We start from the raw sequence: 22,746 nt of genomic DNA on the forward strand, positions 1-22,746 counted from the left end.
AATGAGGAGTTTCTAGGTCCTGAGCCAGCTGAATGGGGGGCAAGGGGGGATGTCCCAGCAATGCCCACCTCCAGCAGCTGCTTCCCCACCAGACCCAGACGCCCTGACCTACACTGTGCAGCACCAGGTTCTGGGCTCGGACCAGTGGACAGCGCTGGCCACGGGCTTGCGGGAGCCTGGATGGGCAGCCACGGGGCTGCGTAAGGGGGTCCAGCACATCTTCCGGGTCCTCAGCACCACCATCAAGAGCAGCAGCAAGCCCTCGCCCCCCTCAGAGCCTGCACAGCTCCTGGAGCGTGGTGAGTCTGGGTACTCCTCTGGGGTGGGGTGGAGGCTGCAGGGCCAGGGAACTGGGTCTTCCTGGTGGAGGCTCAAGGGCTGGTCGGGACCGGCTAGCTCTGGTGGGAACAGCACGGCTGGGGGCCACCTCAGCCAGTCTGAGCGCTTCTTCCTCCTGACGGCAGCATGCACGGTGGGCGAGGCTGAGGCTCTGGGATCAGACGAGCCGGGGGGGGCGCAGTCCCAGCCTTCCTGGCTGCATACCCTAGACAAATTGCTGAACCTCTCTGAACCTCAGCTTCCTCATCTGCAAAAATGGAGCTTCGGTGGTGGTTGGGAGGGTTAAAGGCGTAGAGGGTGCTAAGGACCTGGTATGGAGCCCAACATCAGCCTGTGCTCTCCTCCGGCCAGGCCCACCCCTGGAGGAGGCGCCCACCGTGTTGGACAAGCCGGACGTCGTGTATGTGGTGGAGGGACAGCCCACCAGCATCACAGTCACCTTCAACCACGTGGAGGCCCAGGTCGTCTGGAGGAGGTGGGGCCCCGCCTGGCATGCCTCACTCCCCAGCTGTGGCCATCCTGGTCTGACCCCCCTGTGGCTGGATCCCGGGTGACCTCCCTGTCGTGTGTCTCCTAGCTGTCGAGGGGCCCTCCTGGAGGCGCGGGCAGGGGTGTATGAGCTGAGCCAGCCCGATGATGACCAGTACTGTCTTCGGATCTGCCGGGTGAGCCGCCGAGACGTGGGGCCCCTCACCTGCACGGCCCGCAACCGCCATGGCACACAGGCCTGCTCGGTCACACTGGAGCTGGCAGGTGGGTGCCCGCGGGCCTTCTTCCCTCTCCGCCCTCTGTGGCCCGCAGCCCTCTCCTCACGCCCCCAGGGCCGCACACCCCTGTCTGGCCTGTCCATCGAACAGCTGTAAGAATACCAGTGGTAGTGGAAGTAACAGAGATAGTACTCATAAGATACTTACTGAGCACACCTAGTACGTGCCAGGCTCAGCGCGAAGGCCCTTCCATGTATCACCTCATGAAATATTTACAGTAACCCAGCGAGATGTGGTTGGTTATTATCCTCATTTTACAGATGGGGAAACTGAGGTGCAGAGAGTATGCTAAGTCACAGGCCCAGGGTCCCACAACCTCATAAGTACAGGAGCTGGGATTCAAGCCTAGATGCATGCCCGACTCCAGAGCCAGAGGGTGCTCTTTGCATCCTGTGTTAAACACAACAGGATGTAGGACCTCAAATATAACAAGCATGGGGAGACCACCGTCAATGAGCACAGCTGATCAGCAGACCCCCAGCTCTGGGGACCTTGCACACCCTTTTGCACAAGTGCTTTTGACAGAGCCTCCCAACCTTTGCGGTGAGGAAACTTTGTATAATTTTTCCTTTAAAGATGTAGTCTCTCAACCAGTGGCAGGCATTAAGTAGTAATTGTCTTGTTTTCCGGTTTGTTAATTAACTCTAGACATATATAACTGCCACTCAGAACTTCACATCAGCATGAGCTAAACAGTGTTACCTGCTGAGTAGATACAATTCCAACCAAATGCAAAGAAAGTGACATTTTAGTGAGCGCAGGCAATCATATGGTGGATAAATGTACATTTGCTGGTGTTTTTAAAAAATTGTTCAAGTTCACTTGAAACCTTCTAGTTCTGCCACCTTCACTGAGCAGCCCCCCGCCACCTCTAGACTGGAAACTAGATCCCTGGGCGGGGGGTTGGGGGGGTGGGAAGGGATCTTTAAAGCAGAAGAAAAGTGGCAGTAGGGTGTGTGAGGGAGAGGTGGGGCAGCCCTGCTGGCCCTGATGGAGATGGGGGGAGGGGGGCGGCACTGATCATCCGGGTCCCCGTCTCCTCCCTGACCCACCTACCCCCCCACCCACACCCCCTGGCACCTCCTACTCACCCTGCCACTTTGCTCCTTGAGCATACCATCTGCAGGACTCCTTTCTCTTCCCAGATATAGGAAGAGCCCTAGGGTTCAGGGAGGCCCTGGCCCCTGAGAGCCCTGTAGCCCAGCCTGGCTGGGTCAGTGACCAAGAGAGAGACGGTGTCCCAGCCAGCCAGGACTAGAACAGGCCTGGGGCTTGGATCTACATGCTCCACTCACTGTGCCCAACAACCCCCCACCCCCAGCCCCCAGGCAGGGCGAGTGGAATGGCCTCTTTCTCCCATATCTGCCCCACGGTAGTGTCTTCTTCTCTCCATTTTATCTGTGTAAAATCATGTTGGATGCCAGTGATGGGTGGCGGTCCCTGCCCAGCACCCCTGCTCATCCCTCCGGGCCTGCTCTCTCCCACTCCTCTTAAAGCTGAGATCCTCAAACATGCCCAGGAGGGTGGGCACTGGGCAGTCACAGGTTCCTCCACAAAGCACGCTGGAATACGTATTTAATTCCATCCCGAGAATTAGAAGCCACTTTGCCAGGAAATAACATGACCGAATGATATGCTTAGAGAATGAAATCACAGTCACGTGTGGGAGAGCTAAGCTGAGAATCAGTGCCTGTTTGTTCGTCTTGCCATCTCCCGGCTGGTAAAAGCCCCCTTAAACATTTAAATAAGATTCAGAGAGAAAACATCAAGGTAGAGGCAGTGCCATCGGTGAATTTAATTCAGGGTCACAGCCTGAGCTGCCTGCAGGGCCCAGGACCGTAAAGCCAGAGGTAGGGCTGTGCAGAAGGGCGGTCACCCACAGAGGGCAGCATTGAGCCACTCTGCGCCAGCCCATTAATGAGTGAGGGAAGAGGCTCTCAGGGTGGCCAATCCTGATTTTTTCCAGAGAGGCAGGAAATCTAGATTTCTTTTGTGTGTGAAAATCTCCTGGTTTCAAGGCTGGCAAATGAACACTGATGGTCCAACAAAGCAAGGCTGCACCCCGTGGCTTAGGTTTTCTGAGATTTGGAGAACAACACGTGTGGATATACGGGGAGAGAACTTGGTCCAGGCTAGGAACTCTGGTGTTCCCAGGGGCCGAGTTTGAGAGCCTCAGGGGGTGGGGTGCTGGGGCTCTGGGAGGTGTCAGGGAGTCGGGGTGGGGGGTCTGGTGTTCTGCCTGAGTCAATTGCTGAGGGAGGGCTTGGAGAGGGACTTAAGAAGTCAGGACCTCGTGACCCCAGTGTGGTCACCCTCTCTTCCCCACCCTCACCCCTGTGTGTTTCAGAGGCCCCTCGGTTTGAGTCCATCATGGAGGACGTGGAGGTGGGGGCTGGGGAAACCGCTCGCTTCGCTGTGGTGGTTGAGGGGAAACCACTGCCAGACATCATGTGGTACAAGGTCAGGGGGTGACAAAGGCCTGGCGGGGGTTCCAGCGTGGGGCTGGCTGGGAGCCTGGAGGTCAGGGAGGAGGGATTTCTGCACAGGAGGAGTCTTGGCCACCTTAGGAGGAGGGGAGCCTGGACAGAGAAGAACAAAGGTGTTGTCAGAGGTGTGGCTAGGAGCAGAGAGTGGGACCCAGGGTTCTGTGTGATGCTGGTGGGTGTTTCAGGACCAGGGGACTAATGGGGGGGTGCAGGGCTATTAGTGGGGGATAAAAGTGGAGCTGATTTGGGGTGCTGAAGGGAACAAGGCCCTTGGGACAGAGATAATATTGGGCCCTGGGGTAGAAGGGTTCCTGGCCTGAGTTAGGGATGAAACTGGGTCTCCGGCATGGAGATAAAGGTGGGTCACAGGTAGCGGTAAAGCCAGGCATGGGCTGGAGGTGACGGCCACCTCTGCAGGATGAGGTGCTGCTGCCCGAGAGTAGCCACGTGAGCTTCGTGTATGAAGAGAACGAGTGCTCCCTGGTGGTGCTCAGCACGGGGCCCCAGGATGGGGGTGTCTATACCTGCACTGCTCGGAACCCGGCTGGGGAAGTCTCCTGCAAAGCCGAGCTGGCTGTGCGTTCAGGTGCGCTCGCGTGCAAGGGGAGGGGGCAAAGCACTTATTCTCGGGGAAGGTGACGTGAGCCCCGGGCCAGGAGCCACTCACCAGGCCCTTGGCTCCTACACCACCCCTATCTTCCAGCCCTGGCACCCCACCTCGGGCCCCCACCATTCTTGCCCTTGTTTTGTCTCCCCCATCTGCCCTGCCTGGCCCTGTCTGTGCCCTCATTCCTCTGTTGCCCTCCCCACCTAACACCAGGCATGTCTCTCCAGCTCAGACAGCCATGGAGGTAGAGGGGGCTGGGGAAGCCGAGGAACAGCGAGGAAGGAGACTCAGCGACTTCTACGACATCCATCAAGAGATTGGCAGGTGTGGGGCTAGGAGGGGTGCGGGCCCTGGGAGCCAAAGGGGCCTGGGTCTGAGGCTCGGAGGCCGGGGCGTGCCGGGGCTACCACGAGCCCCTCACCTTCCTGTGTCATCACCCAGGGGTGCCTTCTCCTACCTGCGGCGCGTGGTGGAGCGAAGCTCCGGCCTGGAGTTTGCGGCCAAGTTCATCCCCAGCCAGACCAAGCCAAAGGCATCAGCATGGCGAGAGGCCCGGCTGCTGGCCCGGCTCCAGCATGACTGTGTCCTCTACTTCCATGAGGCCTTTGAGAGGCGTCGGGGACTGGTCATTGTCACCGAGCTGTATCCTGGGATAGGCTGGGTGGGTAGGGGACATGTGGCCAATCAGCAACATGTTTTACACTTTACAAGGTGGTCCCATTGACAGGCGGCGCTGAACGACTTTTGTGAAATGTTCCCATGGATAGTTGGGAGTTCTGAAGGCATCTTGTGGGGACTTTACAGAGTAGAGTCTGGAGACTTCTGCAAAAACCAACAGTTTTTAGCACCCCTCCCTCCATCACCTTTTCTTAGCTTAAACTGGGTATAGCACTCGGTGTGTGCCTGGCAGCCTCTGTGAGTTCGACAACTATTAACCTACTTAATCCTTGTGTATGCCTATCTCATGGAATCTTTTTATGCCCACTTTTTTTCAGATTTTTACATTTATTTTAGAGAGACGGGGGAGGGACAGACGGAGAGGGAGACACTCCCAAGCAGACTCTGTGCTGAGCACAGAGCCTGACGTGGGGCTTGATCCCACAACCCTGAGATCATGACCTGAGCCGAAACCAGGAGTCGGGTGCTCAACCGACTGAGCCACCCAGGTGCCCCTTTTATTATCCCCATTTTACAAATGATAAAACTGAGGTAGAGAGAGGTTAAGTAGCTCATCCAAGGTCACACCGCTAATAAAAGGTGTGTGCACGAAATGCAGTACAGTGTATCCGAACATTCGAAGTGACCCCTTTTCAGATGAGCCTCAGCACTATTGTATTTGGGAGGCTGTTTTCACAAAGAATGGATTTTAACCTTTTATGATGGCTCTGGTTAAACAGAGGCACACTGTGCTAAGGATGCTGGGTGGTCAGCTTGTCCCTCCCGTTAGCAGGGTGACTGTATCCTTCATACCCGCCTCCCAGTCTGCACTGGGAGAACCCAGACCTCAGCAAAATGCCCTGCTGTTACCTGTCATGGGCTTCTGGGTCATTCTCAAATAGAGGCAGGAAAGTCCATCCATGGTCAACAAAATTCTGCTCTAACTTGATCTTGTTTCAAATACCTAACAGGGTGGTTGAGAGGAGATGTCATCCCCATTTTACACCTGGGGAACCTAGGCTCAGAGAGGTTGAGTGATTTGCCTGAGATCCTGCAGCAAATGAGAGGTCAAGCAGGGTGGTCCTATCTATGCACCCAGATGACGGCGGGGGTGTGGGGGGAAGGGTGGAGACACAGTTGGGAACTGGTATTAGATGTGTTTGAAGGGGAAGGAGAACTCTGCAGAGCTGGGATCTGACTTGAGCTCTAGGGGTGGAGGGCACTGCCCAGGGAGGGCCCAGAAGTTGGCACTGGTCACTCTTCTCCTTGATCTGGGACACAGATGCACAGAGGAGCTGCTGGAGCGAATGGCCAGGAAACCCACCGTGTGTGAGTCTGAGGTGAGGGCAGTGGGTGGTAGGGGTCGGGTTGGGCACTGGTGTTTACCCACCTGAGCTCTGAGAACTGAGGGGGGTGGGTCCTGGGCCTGCCGTCTGTGCCAGGAATAGGCCAGGGGAAGTGGTGGCCCCTACTTCTGTTGTTTCCCAGTCTCCTCACATAAACATTCCCCAGACATTTCTCTCAGAAGGAGCCCCACCTAGACTCTATTCAGTCTCACTGCTGTCCTGCCATGTAGGGCTGTATAAATTGTGCACCGCACAGTTTGATTTATTATAATGTAAATGGTTCCCTCCTATAATTGTGCTGTGTGCAGCCTGTGCAGCTGTACTTGGAGGCCCTAGATCTCAGAAATCTCAAATCTGTGTTTCACCCATCTCCAGCAGCCATATGAAGGCCACTTCTCAGGCATGGCCTGACCTCTTGCCACTGCTCTGGCAGTGATCAAACATAATACCCTACCCTTTCCCCATGGACCTTGGGCCTCCCGTTTCCACAGATCCGGGCCTACATGCAGCAAGTGCTAGAGGGAATATGCTACCTGCACCAGAACCATGTGCTGCACTTGGATGTCAAGGTGAGGTGCAGGTGGGGATGGGGAGCAGGCGGCCCCTGTGGGAGGCAGGCAGGGGGCCATCCTCCCCCCTTCACTCAGCTCCCCTGCATTCCCTTGCGTTCTGCAGCCTGAGAACCTGTTGGTATGGGATGGTGCAGAGGGTGAAGAGCAGGTGAGGATCTGTGACTTTGGGAATGCCCAGGAGCTGACTCCGGGAGAACCCCAGTACTGCCAATACGGCACACCTGAGTTCGTGGCCCCCGAGATCGTCAATCAGACCCCTGTGTCTGGAGTCACCGACATCTGGTAATAATGCTGGCACACCGGGCTGCCAGGGTGGACCGGGCCAGCTTCTCTCAGTGCCATGCTGCGTGGGGACTTGCTCACTGGCAGAGAGGACCTTCACCAAGTCCAGCTTCCTTCTCTGGCAGTCGGTCCGTGGCATAGCTCACGGGGATCTCTTGCCCATGTTACTACCTGCCCCTCATCAGAATTGACCCAGTCACTCAAGGCCTTAGCCCTGTCCAGCCTTGGCTCCTGATCTCCCCTAGGTGTGGGGCCTTCTCCTCTGTAGCCACCTTACCTTCCCGCAGTGAGGCACGCACGGCCCCTTGGTTCCCAGACTCCTGTGGGCTTCCTGGGCTGGCCCTGCCCTGACCCTTGACTCCTCCAGGGACCTCAGGACCTCTTGGTTGAGAGTCCTCCCAGAGGAGGCAGCCTTGTGCCCATCTGTCCCCGTGAGGCCACTCCTCACTAGATTAATGGTAGTAGAAAACGGTTCCCTTCTGGTGCGTGGTGGGCTGTCCACTTACCCATCTATTACTCTCCTTTCCTCACAGGCCTGTGGGCGTTGTTGCCTTCCTCTGGTAAGGACCCCTCTGCACTCAGGATCCCAGTTTCCAATGATCTCCTAGCAAGCTGACCCCTAACATTTGCAGAGCCTGGGACGGGAGAGCAGTTTGGGGACTGCAGCCCATCCCTTCTCTTCCACACCCCTGCTCCTTCCTGCACTGCAAAGGGCCTCATGCATGAATGGGGGGGATGCCCTAGCCTGCGAGTCTAAGCTCTCTCTACCACCATGCTCGTCCGTAAGGGGCAGGCATGCTGGCAGCCTGCTTGGGAGGCTGGACAGAGAGAGGCCAGCACCGGCTTAGTGCCATCTAGGCAGGGGACTAGGAGGCCCTGAGTGGTCAGAACAGGCACTAGAAGGGGGAGGCTCAGGCTCAGGGTGGCATATCCCCTAGGCACAGACTCCTCACCTCAGGAACAGGCCATGACTAGAGGGAAAAAACAGGTCCTCTAAAGCATGGGCCCAGGGCAGGGAGCTGGGTGTTCAGTTCTCAAGACAGTACTGCCTGCTCACCTATTGGGGGGTGGGGGCGGGCAGGACAGGTAAGAGTCTGAAAGACTACCCTCTGCTCAGACTCACCCAACCTCTGCCTTCCCCATAGCCCCGGGGGCCTCCACCTGTCCCCAGCCCCTGGCATCCCTCAGTAGCCTCTGCCTCAGCCCTAGGGTCCTGCCCACCTCCCATGCCAGCCCCTTCTTCCTCTGCAGTCTGACGGGAATCTCCCCGTTTGTTGGGGAAAACGATCGGACAACATTGATGAACATTCGAAACTACAACGTGGCCTTCGAGGAGACCACATTTCTGAGCCTGAGCAGGGAGGCCCGGGGCTTCCTTATCAAAGTGCTGGTGCAGGACCGGCTGTGAGTACTGGGCCCTGAGGAGCCCCCTGAGGGCAGAGTCCCCTCATGCCAGCCCCCACCCCTGCCGCAGCCTCTGCCCTTAGACATTCAGTCTCCCAACTCCTTGCTGGCCCTGTGTTCCCATTTATAGGCTGGCACACTGAATCCTCATTCCTTTACAGGAGGCCGACTGCAGAGGAGACCCTAGAACATCCTTGGTTCAAAGTGAGTCTAGTCTTGCAAGGTAGTGGTACAAGAGGTGGGAGGAGAGGGAACATTGTTAACAGCTCCATTTATTGAGTGCCTACTGTGTGCAGTAGTCACGATAGGCAGTTTATATTCACGCGGTCAGTTAGCCTCACAAGAGCTCCGTGAAGGAAGACATTATTACTCCTATTTTGCTAATAAGGAAACTGAGGCTCAAGCTGGGGTATCATGGGCTCCAAGGCACAGGTCTGGGCACCCCCCATCCTGGGGGGATCCTCATCAGGCTTTTACCTGCCTCTCGAGACCAGCCCCGGTCCTCCTCACTCCTGTGCATCCACCTCTGTCTTGCACTGTGGTTGGTGGGTGGCCTGGCTGGCTTGGCCTCTTGGTTTTGAGCTCTGTGAGGCCAGAACTCTCACTCATTCATCTTCAAACTCCAGCAGTGCAGGGGACAATGCCAGGCAGAGGGGTGAGGTCCAGCAAATGACCCAGAAAGAGTGACTGAATAAACCATCCATTGAGTGTTGTGCTGGGTCAACTGAAGGTTGAGGTCATCTGTCTTTTGGAGTATGAGCCTGGGCTCTCGGATCATAAATGAGCTCTGAAAAGGACAGCCTGGGTGGGTGGCTGAGGGAAGCATCCATGTCGGTCTGGCCCACCAAAGCTCCAGATGTCGGGACGCTGGCTTGCCATGGGGACAGATGGTGAGCTGGGGAGCAGAGCCCAGGCCAGGGGCCTAAGCACATGCTCCCGAAGGCAGCCAGTGTACCCAGACGGGGCCTTGAGCCCTGGTGTAAGCCCCAAAGCCCACCCCGAGAGCCACTGATGTTCTGCCTCTCCGCGTAGGCTCAGGGATTTTGTCCATACACAGGCACCTTGGCTGTGGGAGTTGTGACAGATCTGAGGGGGAGGGGACCCCCAGGAGCCCAGACTCCATGCTGCTCAGTCCACTGTCCCCTCCTGTGGACTTTGTCTCTCCACTGCCAAACTTTGAGGGTCTAGGTTGACAGAGGACTTTTCCTCAGGCCCTCTTTCCTGGGTTTGCAGACACAGGCAAAGGGCGCAGAGGTGAGCACGGATCACCTAAAGCTGTTCCTTTCCCGGCGGAGGTGGCAGGTGAGTCTGCCCGGGCCCTCCCTCCGTGCCTCCCACCTTCTCACTCTGCAGTTTTTCTCTCTAACCCTGCCGTTTTTCTATCATGTACCCTCGCTTTCTGCTCATCTATCTTCATCCACTTTCTGTTCTCTCAGCCCCCAGCTTCACTCCTGTTCCCTGACCCTCTGCCTACCCTGGGTCTTCTCCATGGGGGCTGAGGTGGGCTTGCATGGGTCAGTTTGGCCCCAGGGGTCCCTCTCAGGTCTGACTCCAGTGCCCTGTCTCCAGCGCTCCCAGATCAGCTACAAGTGCCACCTGGTGCTGCGCCCCATCCCTGAGCTGCTGCGGGCACCCCCAGAGCGGGTGTGGGTAGCCATACCCAGAAGACCACCCCCCAGCGGGGGGCTCTCATCCTCCTCTGACTCTGAAGAGGAAGAGCTAGAGGAGCTGCCCTCAGTGCCCCGACCACTGCAGCCCGAGTTCTCGGGCTCCCGGGTGTCCCTCACCGACATTCCCACTGAAGATGAGGCCCTGGGGACCCCAGAGGTTGGGGCTGCCACCCCCATGGACTGGCAGGAGCAGGGAAGGGCCCCCTCTCAGGACCAGGAGGCCCCCAGCCCTCAGGCCCTCCCCTCCCCAGGCTGGGAGCCCCAAGCTGGGTCCAGCCCCCAGCGGAGAGAGCTCCGGAGGGGCAGCTCTGCTGAGAGCGCCCTGCCCCGGGCCGGGCCAAGGGAGCCGGGCCGGGGCCTGCACAAGGCAGCCTCCGTGGAGCTGCCGCAGCGCCGAAGCCCCAGCCCGGGGGCCACCCGCCTGACCCGGGGAGGCCTGGGTGAGGGCGAGTATGCCCAGAGGCTGCAGGCCCTGCGCCAACGGCTGTTGCGGGGAGGTCCTGAGGATGGTAAGGTCAGTGGCCTCAGGGGCCCCCTGTTAGAGAGCTTGGGGGGCCGCGCCCGGGATCCCCGGCTGGCCCGGGCTGCGTCCAGCGAGGCAGCACCTCACCACCAGCCCCCACCCGAGACCCGGGGCCTGCAGAAGAGTAGCAGCTTCTCGCAGGGTGAGGCGGAGCCCCGGGGCCGGCACCGCCGTGCTGGGGCGCCCCTCGAGATCCCTGTGGCCAGGCTTGGGGCCCGCAGGCTACAGGAGTCTCCCTCCTTGTCAGCCCTCAGCGAGGCCCAGCCACCCAGCCCTGCGAGGCCCAGTGCCTCCAAACCCAGTGTCCCCAAATCCAGTGTCCCCAAGTCTTTGGAACCTCCTGCCGCCACACCCAGTGATGCCCCACAGCCCTTGGCACCCCAGCCTGCCCAAGACAAGGCCCCAAAGTCCACGCTAGAGCCAGTCCCAGCCCCCAAGCCTACACAGCCCGCCCTGGCTCCGCAAACCCCAGCGCCCCCCACCACACCCTATGCCCATATCATGCAGTCGCTCCAGCTGTCAGGCCACACGCAAGGCCCCCTGCACGGCCCCGGGGCACCTCCCTCGGAGCCCAGACCCCACCCGGCGGTGTTCGCCCGGGTGGCCTCCCCACCTCCAGGAGCCTCAGAGAAGCGCGCGCCTACAGCTGGGGCGCACCCCGTGCTAGCCGAGAAAGCTCGGGTCCCCACAGTGCCCCGCCGGCCAGGTAGCAGTCTCAGCAGCAGCATCGAGAACCTGGAGTCAGAGGCCGTGTTCGAGGCCAAGTTCAAGCGCAGCCGTGAGTCGCCCCTGTCGCGGGGGCTGCGACTGCTGAGCCGCTCGCGCTCGGAGGAGCGCGGCCCCTTCCGCGGGGCCCAGGAGGAGGACGGCATGTACCGGCCCAGCCCAGCGGGGACGCCCCTGGAGCTGGTCCGACGGCCCGAGCGCTCCCGCTCCGTGCAGGACCTCAGGGCGGTCGGGGAGCCGGGCCTCGTCCGCCGCCTCTCGCTGTCGCTGTCCCAGCGTCTGCGGCGGACCCCGCCGGCGCAGCGCCACCCGGCCTGGGAGGCCCGCGCGGGGGACGGGGAGAGCTCGGAGGGCGGCAGCTCGGCGCGGGGCTCCCCGGTGCTAGCGGTGCGCCGGCGGCTGAGCTCCACTCTGGAGCGGCTGTCCAGCCGGCTGCAGCGCAGCGGCAGCAGCGAGGAGTCGGGGGGCGCGTCGGGCCGCAGCACGCCGCTGTTCGGACGGCTGCGCAGGGCCACGTCGGAGGGCGAGAGTCTGCGGCGCCTCGGCCTCCCGCACAACCAGCTGGCGGCCCAGGCCGGCGCCAGCACTCCCTCCGCAGAGTCCCTGGGCTCCGAGGCCAGCGCCACGTCCGGCTCCTCAGGTGAGGGAGCGGGGCGGTCCGAGGGGCGTGGCAGGTGAATGTGTGAACACGAGTGGCCGGAGTGAGGGTGCGGAGCGGGGATGACCGGTGCAGAGCGCTGAGGAGCGTGCGGGCGCTGGAGAGGGGCCCTGGGAGAAGGAGCTGGAGGCCCTGAGGATGGACTTGGCCGGGCTTGGGCGCGGGGAGGCTGAGGGGCAGAGGCCAGTGGGGTGGGGGTGCGGGGGGGGGGGCGGCTACAAGTTCTTGGCTTCTCTGGGCCGCCGGCCGCAGGGAGGGTGGGCAAGTGCTTATGGGTCTGGGTCTTCACAGCTCCTGGGGAAAGCCGAAGCCGGCGGCGCTGGGGCCTCTCTCGGCTGCGAAAGGACAAGGGGTTATCACAGCCAAACCTTTCTGCCAGTGCCCAGGAGGATTTGGGTCACCAGTATGTGCGCAGCGAGTCAGGTAATAGAGGCCAGCTGGGTGAGTAGCCCCCTCCCCGCCCCAGGGGCAGTCACAGCTGGGAGTAGTCGAAGGGACCTGGAATCAGGAAAACAACAATAATAATCGCATTAACTAATTCCACTAACTGGTGATGCTGAGTGTCCTAGTAAGCGTGTTACAAGCACCGCCTCATCGAACCCTCACACGTTGTTTGGGAACTATTCTTACCACTGTCCCTATGTCACCCGTGAGGAAGTAGGCTTAGCCATGCTAAGGAGCTCATCCAAGTCACAGAGCTGGTATAGTACGTGGAGGGGCCAGAGAGCTGGGCTGTGTGGGTCTCTGCAGCCAGACCCTAGAGGTGGCTTTGGGACACCTGCCTTTCTTTGGCTAGCCTCCTCCCTCCTGAAAGACCCTGAAAGGTCTCTGTAACTGTGCGTAGTTCTGAAGGACCAGGCTAGGGTTCCCCTGCCCCCACAGCTCCCCTCCACATGTATGTATGCTGGAATGGGCACCCAAAGACACTCTTTGCCTCCCCGCCCAGAGGCCCACAATCTGGACCGAGCCCCCAATCCTGCATTCCTCTATAGCCCTGAATACCCTTGCTCTCCTTCCCCCTCCTCCCTGCTGCTACAGAAGGTGCTGTGTGGGGGAGAAGTGGGTAGGGGGGACAGGGACTTGGGATATGCCCTGCTCTGTTTCTCTGCCCCAGTGTGCAGGGAGAGAGGTATTCTCCACCTGGGGCCACCCCAGTCCCCCACCTGAAAAGGGATCATTACTCAGGGACCACAGGCAAAGGCTTCAGGGGGCCAGGTGTCTCAGACCAGCATGCGAGAGGAGCAGGCCGTCCAAGCCAGGCTGTGTGCAGGATCTTTATCAGCCACCAGTTCCGTTCTTCCCCAGTTTCCTAATAAAACTCCCCAGCACTGTTCCCGCTGTGCCTCAGCTGGGTTTGGGTTTGATCGTGTCCAGCAGGGGCTGTAGCGAGGGAAGAGGAGGGGAGGAGGCCAGCCCGTGGGGGCAGGGGTGGAACAGGCGAGGAAAGACAGAGAGAGAAGCCAGCACCGAGGCCTGGGGACAGCTGATTCCTTCCCACTGGGGCTTCTCTCCCAGCTCCATTTTGCTTGTGCAGCTGATTTCCTGCCGAGGCAGTGTCCCCTTACCTCATCCTCTCCCCCCTCCCTGCAGGAAGAAGGCTGTCCCTGTCCACTTTACCAACTAGGGCTGGCCTCTGGGGGAATGGGGGAGGGACTGGCAGGGCTGAACTGGGGTCACCTTTCACCTCTCCTCCTGGCCCCCCTCTCTCTCCCCCCTACCCAGTACCCTCACTTGGTCTGGAGGCGGCCACGGATGAAACTATATTTACTTTGCGTCGTTGGAGCCTCGGTGTGGGACCCCTCCTTGGGGAACACTGGAGTATAGCGTGAAACTGGGGGCGTTACGCTGGTTCTCCTGATACTCACTCTAACTGAGCATTCCTCCCCTGCCCAGCTTATCCCCACCTCCATTCCCTCCCAGTTCCTCAGACAGGCAGTAGCTGGGGCTCCCAGGCGTATGGACCCCTCAGCTCTCTCTGCCCCTTACCCCACCCCCCAGTGGCTTGGTCCAGATTGGGATTTTTCTAAAGAGACTTCCCAGGGAGCAGGAAGGCAAATCCTCATAATACCAAGGAGCCACAGGGGGGCGCTGCAGTGGAGGGAAGACCTTGGCCCGTCCACAGCCCAGCCATGGGCGCATTCACCTGCTGGCTGGGAATCCAGCTTTGCTGAAAGAGCCTCTTTCTCTGGGGGGTCTGTCCCTAGCTCCTCACCTGGGCACATCAACGATAAAAGCTAACACTTATGAGCACTTGTCGTATGTTAGACACATGCTCAGCCCTTCACATGCCTCTCAATCCTCACGGCAAGCCTAGGAGCTTCGTGTTACCGTTTTCCTCAATTCACAGACAAAACATGGTCCAGGGTCACTCAGGTACTGTCTCTTGTCCCTGCAGAAGCTCTCACTACTTAGCTGACCTGAAGGAGTATGTATGAGGTCTAAGACCGTGTCCCCAGACCCCAGGTGGGACGAGGGGTCGGGGAGGCTGACACACTTCGGAGCTGTGCCCTGAATTTGCCTTGACTTTAGATCTTTGGAGACTACACATTTTGATTGAACGTGATGTTCAATCCCAGGAGTCTCAGCTCAGGTCACTGGCTCCTGTCACTTGCCCTGTGGTGCTTCAGAGGGAGTGGGTATCGCAGAATTTTAATCAGCATAGTGCTTCCATATTTGTTTTTATTTTACTTAACCAGTGCTTATAGAACTTATAGAACACTTCCTTAGTGCCAGGCCCCGCTCCGAGTGGTTTACAAACATACAGCGGAGCTCCCAAGCATCTTCCATAGTCAACGAAAGGAAAAGATAGTTCTACACCCCGGGAAAGTGATACTCACCCCAAAGAATATTCTCGAAGGCCTGGCGTGGAGTTCTTCCTACATCTGACTGGGAAGAGACAACCTTTCCCTCTGCTCCCTGCTGGCAGCACGAGCTCTCCCACACAGCCCCCCGTCCCTCCACGGCCCACGAGCCGGGGTTCCCGTTGACCCATGGCTACCTCTGTCCTCCCTCCAGATTTCCCCCCAGTCTTCCACATCAAACTCAAGGACCAGGTGCTGCTGGAGGGTGAGGCAGCCACCCTGCTCTGCCTGCCGGCGGCCTGCCCTACACCCCACATCTCCTGGATGAAAGGTAAGAACACTTCTCTCTCAGAGCGGGGGTAGGCAAGTGGCCCCAAGGCCAGGGGATGCTCAGGGGAGGGGGCAACGTGGGGGGGCCTGGAGGATCACGTATGCTGTCTCACTCAGCAGCCCCCTGTGCTCCTCCCGGCCCCTAGACAAGCAGTCCCTGCGATCAGAGCCGTCAGTGATCATCGTGTCCTGCAAAGATGGACGGCAGCTGCTGAGCATCCCCCGGGCGGGCAAGCGACATGCTGGGCTCTATGAGTGCTCAGCCACCAATGTCCTAGGCAGCATCACCAGCTCCTGTACCGTGGCTGTGGCCCGTGAGCCTGGGGCAGGGACTCGGGGGCAGTGATGGCCCATGGTGGGGTAGGGCTTGAAGGGTCCTAAGCTCACTGGGGCTCCCCTCCTCTTGCCAGGCATCCCAGGAAAGTTAGCTCCTCCTGAGGTGCCCCAGACCTACCAGGACACGGCGTTGGTGCTCTGGAAGCCAGGAGACAGCCAGGCACCTTGCACGTACACGCTGGAGCGGCGGGTGGATGGTGAGGGACAGGGCAGGCTGGGGGGTGGGAGGGAGCAGAAGGCGGAAGGCGCACAAACCCAGGAGACGATCGGCCTCCCTGGGCTCCTCACAGCCCTGGGAGCTTGGGCCACCCCTTGTGTGGCCTCAGCCCCTCCCCCATGCTGCCCACAGGGGAGTCTATCTGGCACCCTGTGAGCTCAGGCATCCCCGACTGTTACTACAACGTGGCTCACCTGCCAGTCGGCGTGCCCGTGAGATTCCGTGTGGCCTGCGCCAACCGTGCTGGGCAAGGGCCTTTCAGCAACCCTTCTGAGAAGGTCATCGTCAGGGGCTTGCAAGGTCAGTGGGACGAGGTAGGGGGGTGGCTAGAGAACAGAAGAACCCCTGAGCACCCTGGTTTTGCCCCCGGGGCATCAGAGTGATGATTTTCTCGGTCTTCACTTAGATTCCTCAGTTCTGCAATCTGCTGCTCACCAGGACGCCCCTGTTACCTCAGGGCCAGCCAGGGCCCCGCCTCCTCACTCTCCTACCTCACTGGCCCCCACCCCAGCTCCCGCTCCCGCTCCCCCAGCCCCTCAGCCAGTCGCTCTCAGCCCTTCATCTCCCCCAGCGCCCCCCAGCCAGGCCTTGTCCTCACTCAAGGCTGTGGGTCCACCGCCCCAAACCCCCCCACGAAAGCACAGGGGCCTGCAGCCTGCCCAGCAAGCAGAGCCCACCCCACCCAGTGCCCAGGCCACCCCCAGTGAGCCCAAGTCTTCCGTCCCTGACACTGGGACCCCAACCCCAGCCTCCACCCCTCAAGGGGTGAACCCAGCGTCTTCCTCTACCCCCCTGTATATGGTGACCTCCTTTGTGTCTGCACCCCCGGCCCCCGAACCCCCAGCCCCCGAGCCTCCTCCTGAGCCCACCAAGGTGACCGTACGAAGCCTCAGCCCGCCCAAGGAGGTGCTCAGCTCCCCTGTGGGTGGTCCCCCCAGCTCTCCTGGGCCGAAGGGCACCACTCTTCGGCAGGGACCCCCACAGAAACCCTACACCTTCCTGGAGGAGAAGGCCAGGTAAGTGGGTCCAGGAGTGGAAGGCGGACCGAGGGGGGAGCGAGCAGGATGCAGGGAACACAGGAATGCGGAGAGAAGACCAGACTGCCCTGGACAGGGTTGGGGAGGGGCTGAGATCTGGTGCCTGGCACTACTGAGTTCACATCTCTTCTGCCAGCACTGTGCTAAGCTCTTTAACCATATGATGTCATTTACTCTTCAGAATTCAGAGAGAGAGAGATGGCACTATTATCATCACCCGTTTCACGGACGGGAAAACCAAGGTTGGAAAGGTTATGGGATTTGCCTGAGGTACAGAGCCAGTGAGGGGCAGAGCTGAGACTCCAACCCAGGTTCCTAGGATTGGACTTCAGAGGCCACACTAAGAATCACTGCATACTTGCTCCCTGGGGTCCCCGTTTCCCCAGCTCCTTTCCTCTGAGCACGTGGTGTCCACATAGGGGCCGCTTCGGGGTGGTGCGAGCATGCCGGGAGAATGCCACCGGGCGGACGTTCGTGGCTAAGATCGTGCCCTACGCGGCCGAGGGCAAGCGGCGCGTCCTGCAGGAGTATGAGGTGCTGCGGACGTTGCACCACGAGCGGCTCATGGCGCTGCACGAGGCCTACATCACCCCGCGCTATCTCGTGCTCATTGCCGAGAGCTGCGGGAACCGCGAGCTCCTCTGTGGGCTCAGCGACCGGTAAGCGGGGGAACTGGGCGTTCTGGGGGGGAGCTGGGAGCGAGGGTGGGGGTGCTGAGCTGGGATGTCACCTGCTTCGCCTGGGCCCGCCCCCTCCCCCCAGGTTCCGGTACTCGGAGGACGACGTGGCCACCTACGTGGTGCAGCTGCTGCAAGGCCTGGACTACCTCCACGGCCGCCACGTGCTGCACCTGGACATCAAGCCCGACAACCTGCTGCTGGCTCCTGACAACGCCCTGAAGATCGTGGACTTCGGCAGCGCCCAGCCCTACAACCCCCAGGCCTTGCGACCCCTTGGCCACCGCACGGGCACGCTGGAGTTCATGGGTGAGGGCGCCGTGGCGGCCTGGGTCGGGCCTTGGGCTACTCGCGGAGGGGGCAGCGGTTCACTCCCCTCCGCTCACTTACGTGCCGTTTAGTGAGCACTTGCTGTATGCAAGCAGTGAACTCAGTCCTTTCTGTGCTTTTTTTTTTTTTTACCCCAATTTATCCTCACAGTAGCCCCGGAGATTGGCATAACGTTATCCCCATTTTACAGACAAAATAGAGGTGCAGTGAGGCTAAGTATTTGTCCAATATCAGTTATGAATGCTAGAGCCAGGATTTGATAAAACTGGACAGAGAATCCATTACTAGTATATATACTTAAGGTAAACCGGCTACCATTTAGCTACCTACTAAATACTCGATGTTCATTAGCTCTATTCCTCGGAGTTATTCTACAAGCCACACTTTACAGATGAGGAAATGGGAGAGCCAGAAGGGCTTAGTACTTGCCAGCATGCCATAGCTAGAAGGGACAGGCCCGGGATTGGAGCCAGCCAGACCGATTTCCACGGCTCCTAACCCCGGCGTTGGCCATGTTCTCTGTGAATGGGCACTCTACCTCAGAGCTGATCTGGGGGAGCTAGTGACCCTGGTTCCCAGTTCCTCTGCAGTCCTGGGGACCCCACCATTCAGTACCTGGGCTGATTCCTCAGGTGGCCCACGTCTCCCCTGGGGGCCACCCCCACTCCCCTCCTGCCTGCTGGATCCATGGTCTTGTGACCTGGGCCTCGTCCTGCTCCTCAAGCCCCCAGGGGCCTCCCTTGTCTCTCCTGCTCCCCTGCCATCAGGAAGCTGTTTCAGCTTGGCCTCTATTTCCTGTCAGCTCCTGAGATGGTGAAGGGAGAACCCATCGGCTCTGCCACAGACATCTGGGGAGTGGGCGTGCTCACTTACATCATGTGAGTGCCCCTGGGACGCACCTTCCGCCTATACCCTCTCCCCCTCACAGACTCCCCAACACACATGTGCATGTGCCCAGCCCAGAGCACTGAGCCCCTCTGAACCCCCACACTAATGTCCCCCTGGGGCTGTGAGTGGACCTTCTGTCCACATGTGTCAACTGAATTGTCTCCACAACAGGCTTAGTGGACACTCCCCGTTCTATGAGCCAGACCCCCAGGAAACAGAGGCTCGGATTGTGGGGGGCCGCTTTGATGCCTTCCAGCTGTACCCCAACACCTCCCAAAGCGCCACACTCTTCTTGCGAAAGGTCCTCTCAGTACATCCCTGGTGAGTAGCCGCACACTTGCCAAGCCTCCAGCATTACCCACCCCCCGCCTCAGACTGCCCTGGCCAAGCCCGGAGCCTGAAGATCCCCCCAATTTCTCCCCGGCCACCGCTAATACACTGCTACCACTACTACTACCCCTAAGTGGTTGTTCTACGCGCCACTGATGCTTCCAAGCCCCGTGAGGTAGGCAGAATCACCTTCCCCATGCCAGAGATGGGGAAACTGAGCCCCAGAGTTGGCCAAGATCCCTCGCCTAGGGCCGGGAATCCAGGACGGGGACTTGGGTCTGTGGGAGGCCCGAGCCTTGCAGGCTCATGGTCCCTGGCTGGGCCTGGCAGGAGCCGGCCCTCCCTGCAGGACTGCTTGGCCCACCCGTGGCTGCAGGATGCCTACCTGATGAAGCTGCGCCGCCAGACACTCACCTTCACCACCAACCGGCTCAAGGAGTTTCTGGGTGAGCAGCGGCGCCGCCGGGCCGAGGCTGCCACCCGCCACAAGGTGCTGCTCCGCTCCTACCCAGGCAGCCCCTAGCGGCTCAGACCGCAGCCCGGCCTCGGGCTTCAACTTGGGGTTCCGCTGAGGCTGCGGGACATTCCAGGGCCCATCCTGAGCCGGGTGGGCCCGGGGCTTCGGACACCACCAGCAGCAACATCCAGCCGGGCTATTACCTCATGGACCTGCAGGGACAGAGCCACCCGCCCCCCGCCCCCTGGGCTCTGCTGATGCCACCCCGGCCAGAGCCAGATGGGGAGACCCATGGGCCAGGCTGGGTGGGGGTGGGGGTGCAGGAGCAGAGAAGCAGGAAAAGGGGCAAGAAGGGAATAGGTAAGAGATCAGGAGAAGAAGCCAAAGGATAGGGTGAGGAGACTCGAGGAAGGTTCTGGGGGAGAACCGACTGAGAAAGGTGTGAATAGCTAGAGAGGAGGAAGAGGAAGGAGCCCAGGGTATCAGGGTCGTGGGCTGGGAGTGAGTGTTGGTGAAGCAGGGACAGGACATGGAGACAGTGGTAGGGAGCCGGAACCAGCATGTGAAGGAGGGCATCGAGGTGGGGGAGGGAGAGGAGGACTCGGGTGGGGTGGAGTGGGGTGGGGTAGCTGCCAACATCCCCAGAAGGAGAACCTAGAGGGCTGGGGGCTGGGGGCAGTGATTACTGGAACCAGTGCTCTCCTGTCCTCCTCCTGTCCCAGTGGAGGCAACTCTGAGCACTCTGTGCTGGCCCCAGGATGTCCCCACCACCCCTCTGTGGCCTTCATCCTTCTTCCCATTCATATTTATTTATTTATTGACTTTTATGAAATTTCCCTTCCATCCAATTCCTATTGCCCGTGTTGTCCTGACCATCCCCCCCACCCCAGCCATCCAGCTGTGTGTGCAGCTGTCTGTCTGTCTGTCACAAGGAAAATAAAAACGGCAAGCAGCAGGACCTACGTGTGGTCGATGGGGAGGGATGGCTGGGGGTACAGGGTGCTGGGGGTGGTGGGACAGGGGCATTTCACCCTTCTCTTGGCCAATGAGAGCTGAGATGTAAGAGCTAGCACCTTCAGACCATGGCTCCTGACCCTGACCCTCCGGGGCCCCACCTCTCCCTTATTCTTAGAGGGAGGAGGGACTTCTGCCTCTCCTGAAGTTTCTGGAGTCCTGGCAGGACTCCACCACTACCATCTAACCAGACTCTGGTGGCCCCCACCTCTTTTCACATATTCTGTCATTGCAACTTGGAGGATGCTGGGCTCTGGAATGCATCAGCCCACACCCCAAGGCTGGCTCAGCCTCCTTCACTCTGCCCTGGAGACAGTCCAGCTCTGGTCCTGGCCCCTGGAGCAGAAGGGGTTTCATCATGATGATTGGCGAGATTGTGATGATGGTGTGAAGTGCCACAGAAGAAACCAGGACAGCCTCTCAACTCCATGCTTTTGTGTTAGGGCCGTGGGCCACCAGCTGCACGACGCTCTGGTTGGTGTGTCTGCTGAGATGGGGCCACAGTCGAGAGCCAAGGGACACATCAACCTGAACATTCTTGTCCCCATGGCATGCTGGGGAGTCTGATGGGTGCTAAGACTCCTTGACTCTAGCTGCTTCCCTGCAGAACCACAGAATGGTCACTGGGTCTACAACTGAGTTGTCCTGCCCAGAGGTGGAGGGGAGGGGGGAGCCAGTTCTTGTGTCCAGGGGAGGCTGTTTCCCACCTCTCCCCATCTCTCCCCACCTTGGAAACTCTGTCCTTGGCAAAGCGAAAGGAATAAAGTCTCCTCCGAACCATGAGCCGAGAGGATTAGCAGTGGTGTGTTGTGATTGATGTTGAGGGCCCCTTGGCTGTGGCCCAAACAACATTTTGCCCAACCCAACCCAGCCCAGCCTCTCTGGCTTCTCAGGACCCCAGGGAAGAGGCAAGCCCCATCATCATAAAATAACAGGGTGTTCAAGCCAGCTGGAAGGGACTAGAGAGACGTCTTGCCCACCTGTCATTTTAACGATGAAGATACACAGTTTGCCTGTGAGAATCTTTAATCCCCTACTCACCACAAGTGTTTTCATATAAAAATGAGGTGCCTGAACTCATATCTTGATAAATGGTAAAATTTCTCTCCCATCCCCATTCTGATGTTGAGCTCCCTTCCCATCTCCATTGAAAATGGAATATGAACTGCTTGTTCCAAACCCGGAGGAGCAAAGGTAATTTATGTCAGCAGAGCTGTGTCAAAATTGCTCTGATCAAAAGGTGACAGTGCTCCACACCTGGGCGGGCAGTTACAAGGCATGGAGGCAAGTGCCCTGGGTTGGCTAGCCTGGACTCCAGACAAGTCCCAGAGGGGTGAACTGAACCCCTTCTCCCAGGCAGTCTGATGCCCCTATCCACAATTTTTGGGTTTACGACCCAAAAGGGGCTTGGGCAGACCTAGAACTGGGGAGTCAGTGTTAATGCCAATCTCCAGGCACAGTCAGACCCAGCCCAGTCAGACCGTATCATGTCACATGGAGGGAAGTGAGCGGGACTGGGGTGGTAGAAGGGGATGCTGTTTGAAAAATCTTTACCGTCCCCTCTAGGTTGATCTCAGTTTACCGCCAGGGGGCACAGTGCAGAAATGATAAGCCTAGACTCTTGGGGCCAGGCAGTGAAGTCCCTCCCCCGCCCCCGCTACTCTGGCTTCATTCAGGGGCACCCCACAAACACTTGCACCCTTTAACCGACAGTGTCCTGGGAACGGCATGTTGTCCAACTGTCTGGGGACTGACCAGAGTGTAAAGCTGCCCCAGTGGGGAGCTGAATCTCTTGCCAGCCTGGGCCCTTGTCTGGTACTACCAGGAGTGGGATGGTTACCCCCTGCCCTGGGAGGGGATGGGGCCGCATCCAGCTGCCCAGCTGTCCGGGTGCTGACATGAAGTGCACCCCAGAGCTGCTCAGGTTTCCCCCTCGGGTCTGCCTCAGCGGCTGAGCCAGCATCCCAAACATCCTCAGGCTAAATAAGGAGCCCACTTAGGTCATAAGGCGGGGCTGGGGTCCCCGGGGGGAGGCTTGGGGCAACCAAGCCAAACAAGGCAAGGAGGGGAGCGATGTATAAAACCAGGGCCCTGGGCTGAGCACCTGCCCGTGCCCCTACTGTGCCTTCCCGAAGTGCTCTGTCCCACCTGCCACCCAGCTAGTGGACCCAAGTCCCGAAGTCGACCCGCCCACGGTGAGTCCCTATTCTCAGACCAGCCCCAGACACTCCCATCCCCAGGATGTTCTGAATTGACAGGGGAAAAGCTGAAAGTCAGTCTCTGTGTCAGCCT

General features: G+C 59.3%; 1 protein-coding gene across 1 annotated transcript in view; it reads left to right on the forward strand.

Annotated features, from left to right (window-relative positions):
* The window catches only part of SPEG (striated muscle enriched protein kinase), a 55,603-nt gene extending 35,205 nt beyond the window's left edge, over positions 1 to 20,398 (forward strand). The window contains exons 16-41 of the mRNA XM_021703352.2: positions 93 to 299; positions 691 to 814; positions 917 to 1,092; positions 3,454 to 3,566; positions 4,010 to 4,178; positions 4,427 to 4,523; positions 4,641 to 4,841; positions 6,139 to 6,196; positions 6,694 to 6,771; positions 6,878 to 7,056; positions 7,590 to 7,616; positions 8,308 to 8,460; positions 8,622 to 8,664; positions 9,694 to 9,762; positions 10,030 to 12,019; positions 12,329 to 12,460; positions 15,053 to 15,169; positions 15,315 to 15,482; positions 15,579 to 15,701; positions 15,854 to 16,021; positions 16,128 to 16,737; positions 17,178 to 17,417; positions 17,521 to 17,744; positions 18,568 to 18,643; positions 18,825 to 18,974; positions 19,314 to 20,398. Coding sequence (XP_021559027.2) covers positions 93 to 299; positions 691 to 814; positions 917 to 1,092; positions 3,454 to 3,566; positions 4,010 to 4,178; positions 4,427 to 4,523; positions 4,641 to 4,841; positions 6,139 to 6,196; positions 6,694 to 6,771; positions 6,878 to 7,056; positions 7,590 to 7,616; positions 8,308 to 8,460; positions 8,622 to 8,664; positions 9,694 to 9,762; positions 10,030 to 12,019; positions 12,329 to 12,460; positions 15,053 to 15,169; positions 15,315 to 15,482; positions 15,579 to 15,701; positions 15,854 to 16,021; positions 16,128 to 16,737; positions 17,178 to 17,417; positions 17,521 to 17,744; positions 18,568 to 18,643; positions 18,825 to 18,974; positions 19,314 to 19,506 — 5,885 coding nt within the window. The 3' untranslated portion in view covers positions 19,507 to 20,398. The remainder of the gene's footprint in view (positions 1 to 92; positions 300 to 690; positions 815 to 916; positions 1,093 to 3,453; positions 3,567 to 4,009; positions 4,179 to 4,426; positions 4,524 to 4,640; positions 4,842 to 6,138; positions 6,197 to 6,693; positions 6,772 to 6,877; positions 7,057 to 7,589; positions 7,617 to 8,307; positions 8,461 to 8,621; positions 8,665 to 9,693; positions 9,763 to 10,029; positions 12,020 to 12,328; positions 12,461 to 15,052; positions 15,170 to 15,314; positions 15,483 to 15,578; positions 15,702 to 15,853; positions 16,022 to 16,127; positions 16,738 to 17,177; positions 17,418 to 17,520; positions 17,745 to 18,567; positions 18,644 to 18,824; positions 18,975 to 19,313) is intronic.
* Positions 20,399 to 22,746: the final 2,348 nt, after the last annotated feature.

This window comes from Neomonachus schauinslandi, chromosome 3 (assembly GCF_002201575.2).
Source record: "Neomonachus schauinslandi chromosome 3, ASM220157v2, whole genome shotgun sequence".
Lineage (NCBI taxonomy): Eukaryota > Metazoa > Chordata > Mammalia > Carnivora > Phocidae > Neomonachus > Neomonachus schauinslandi.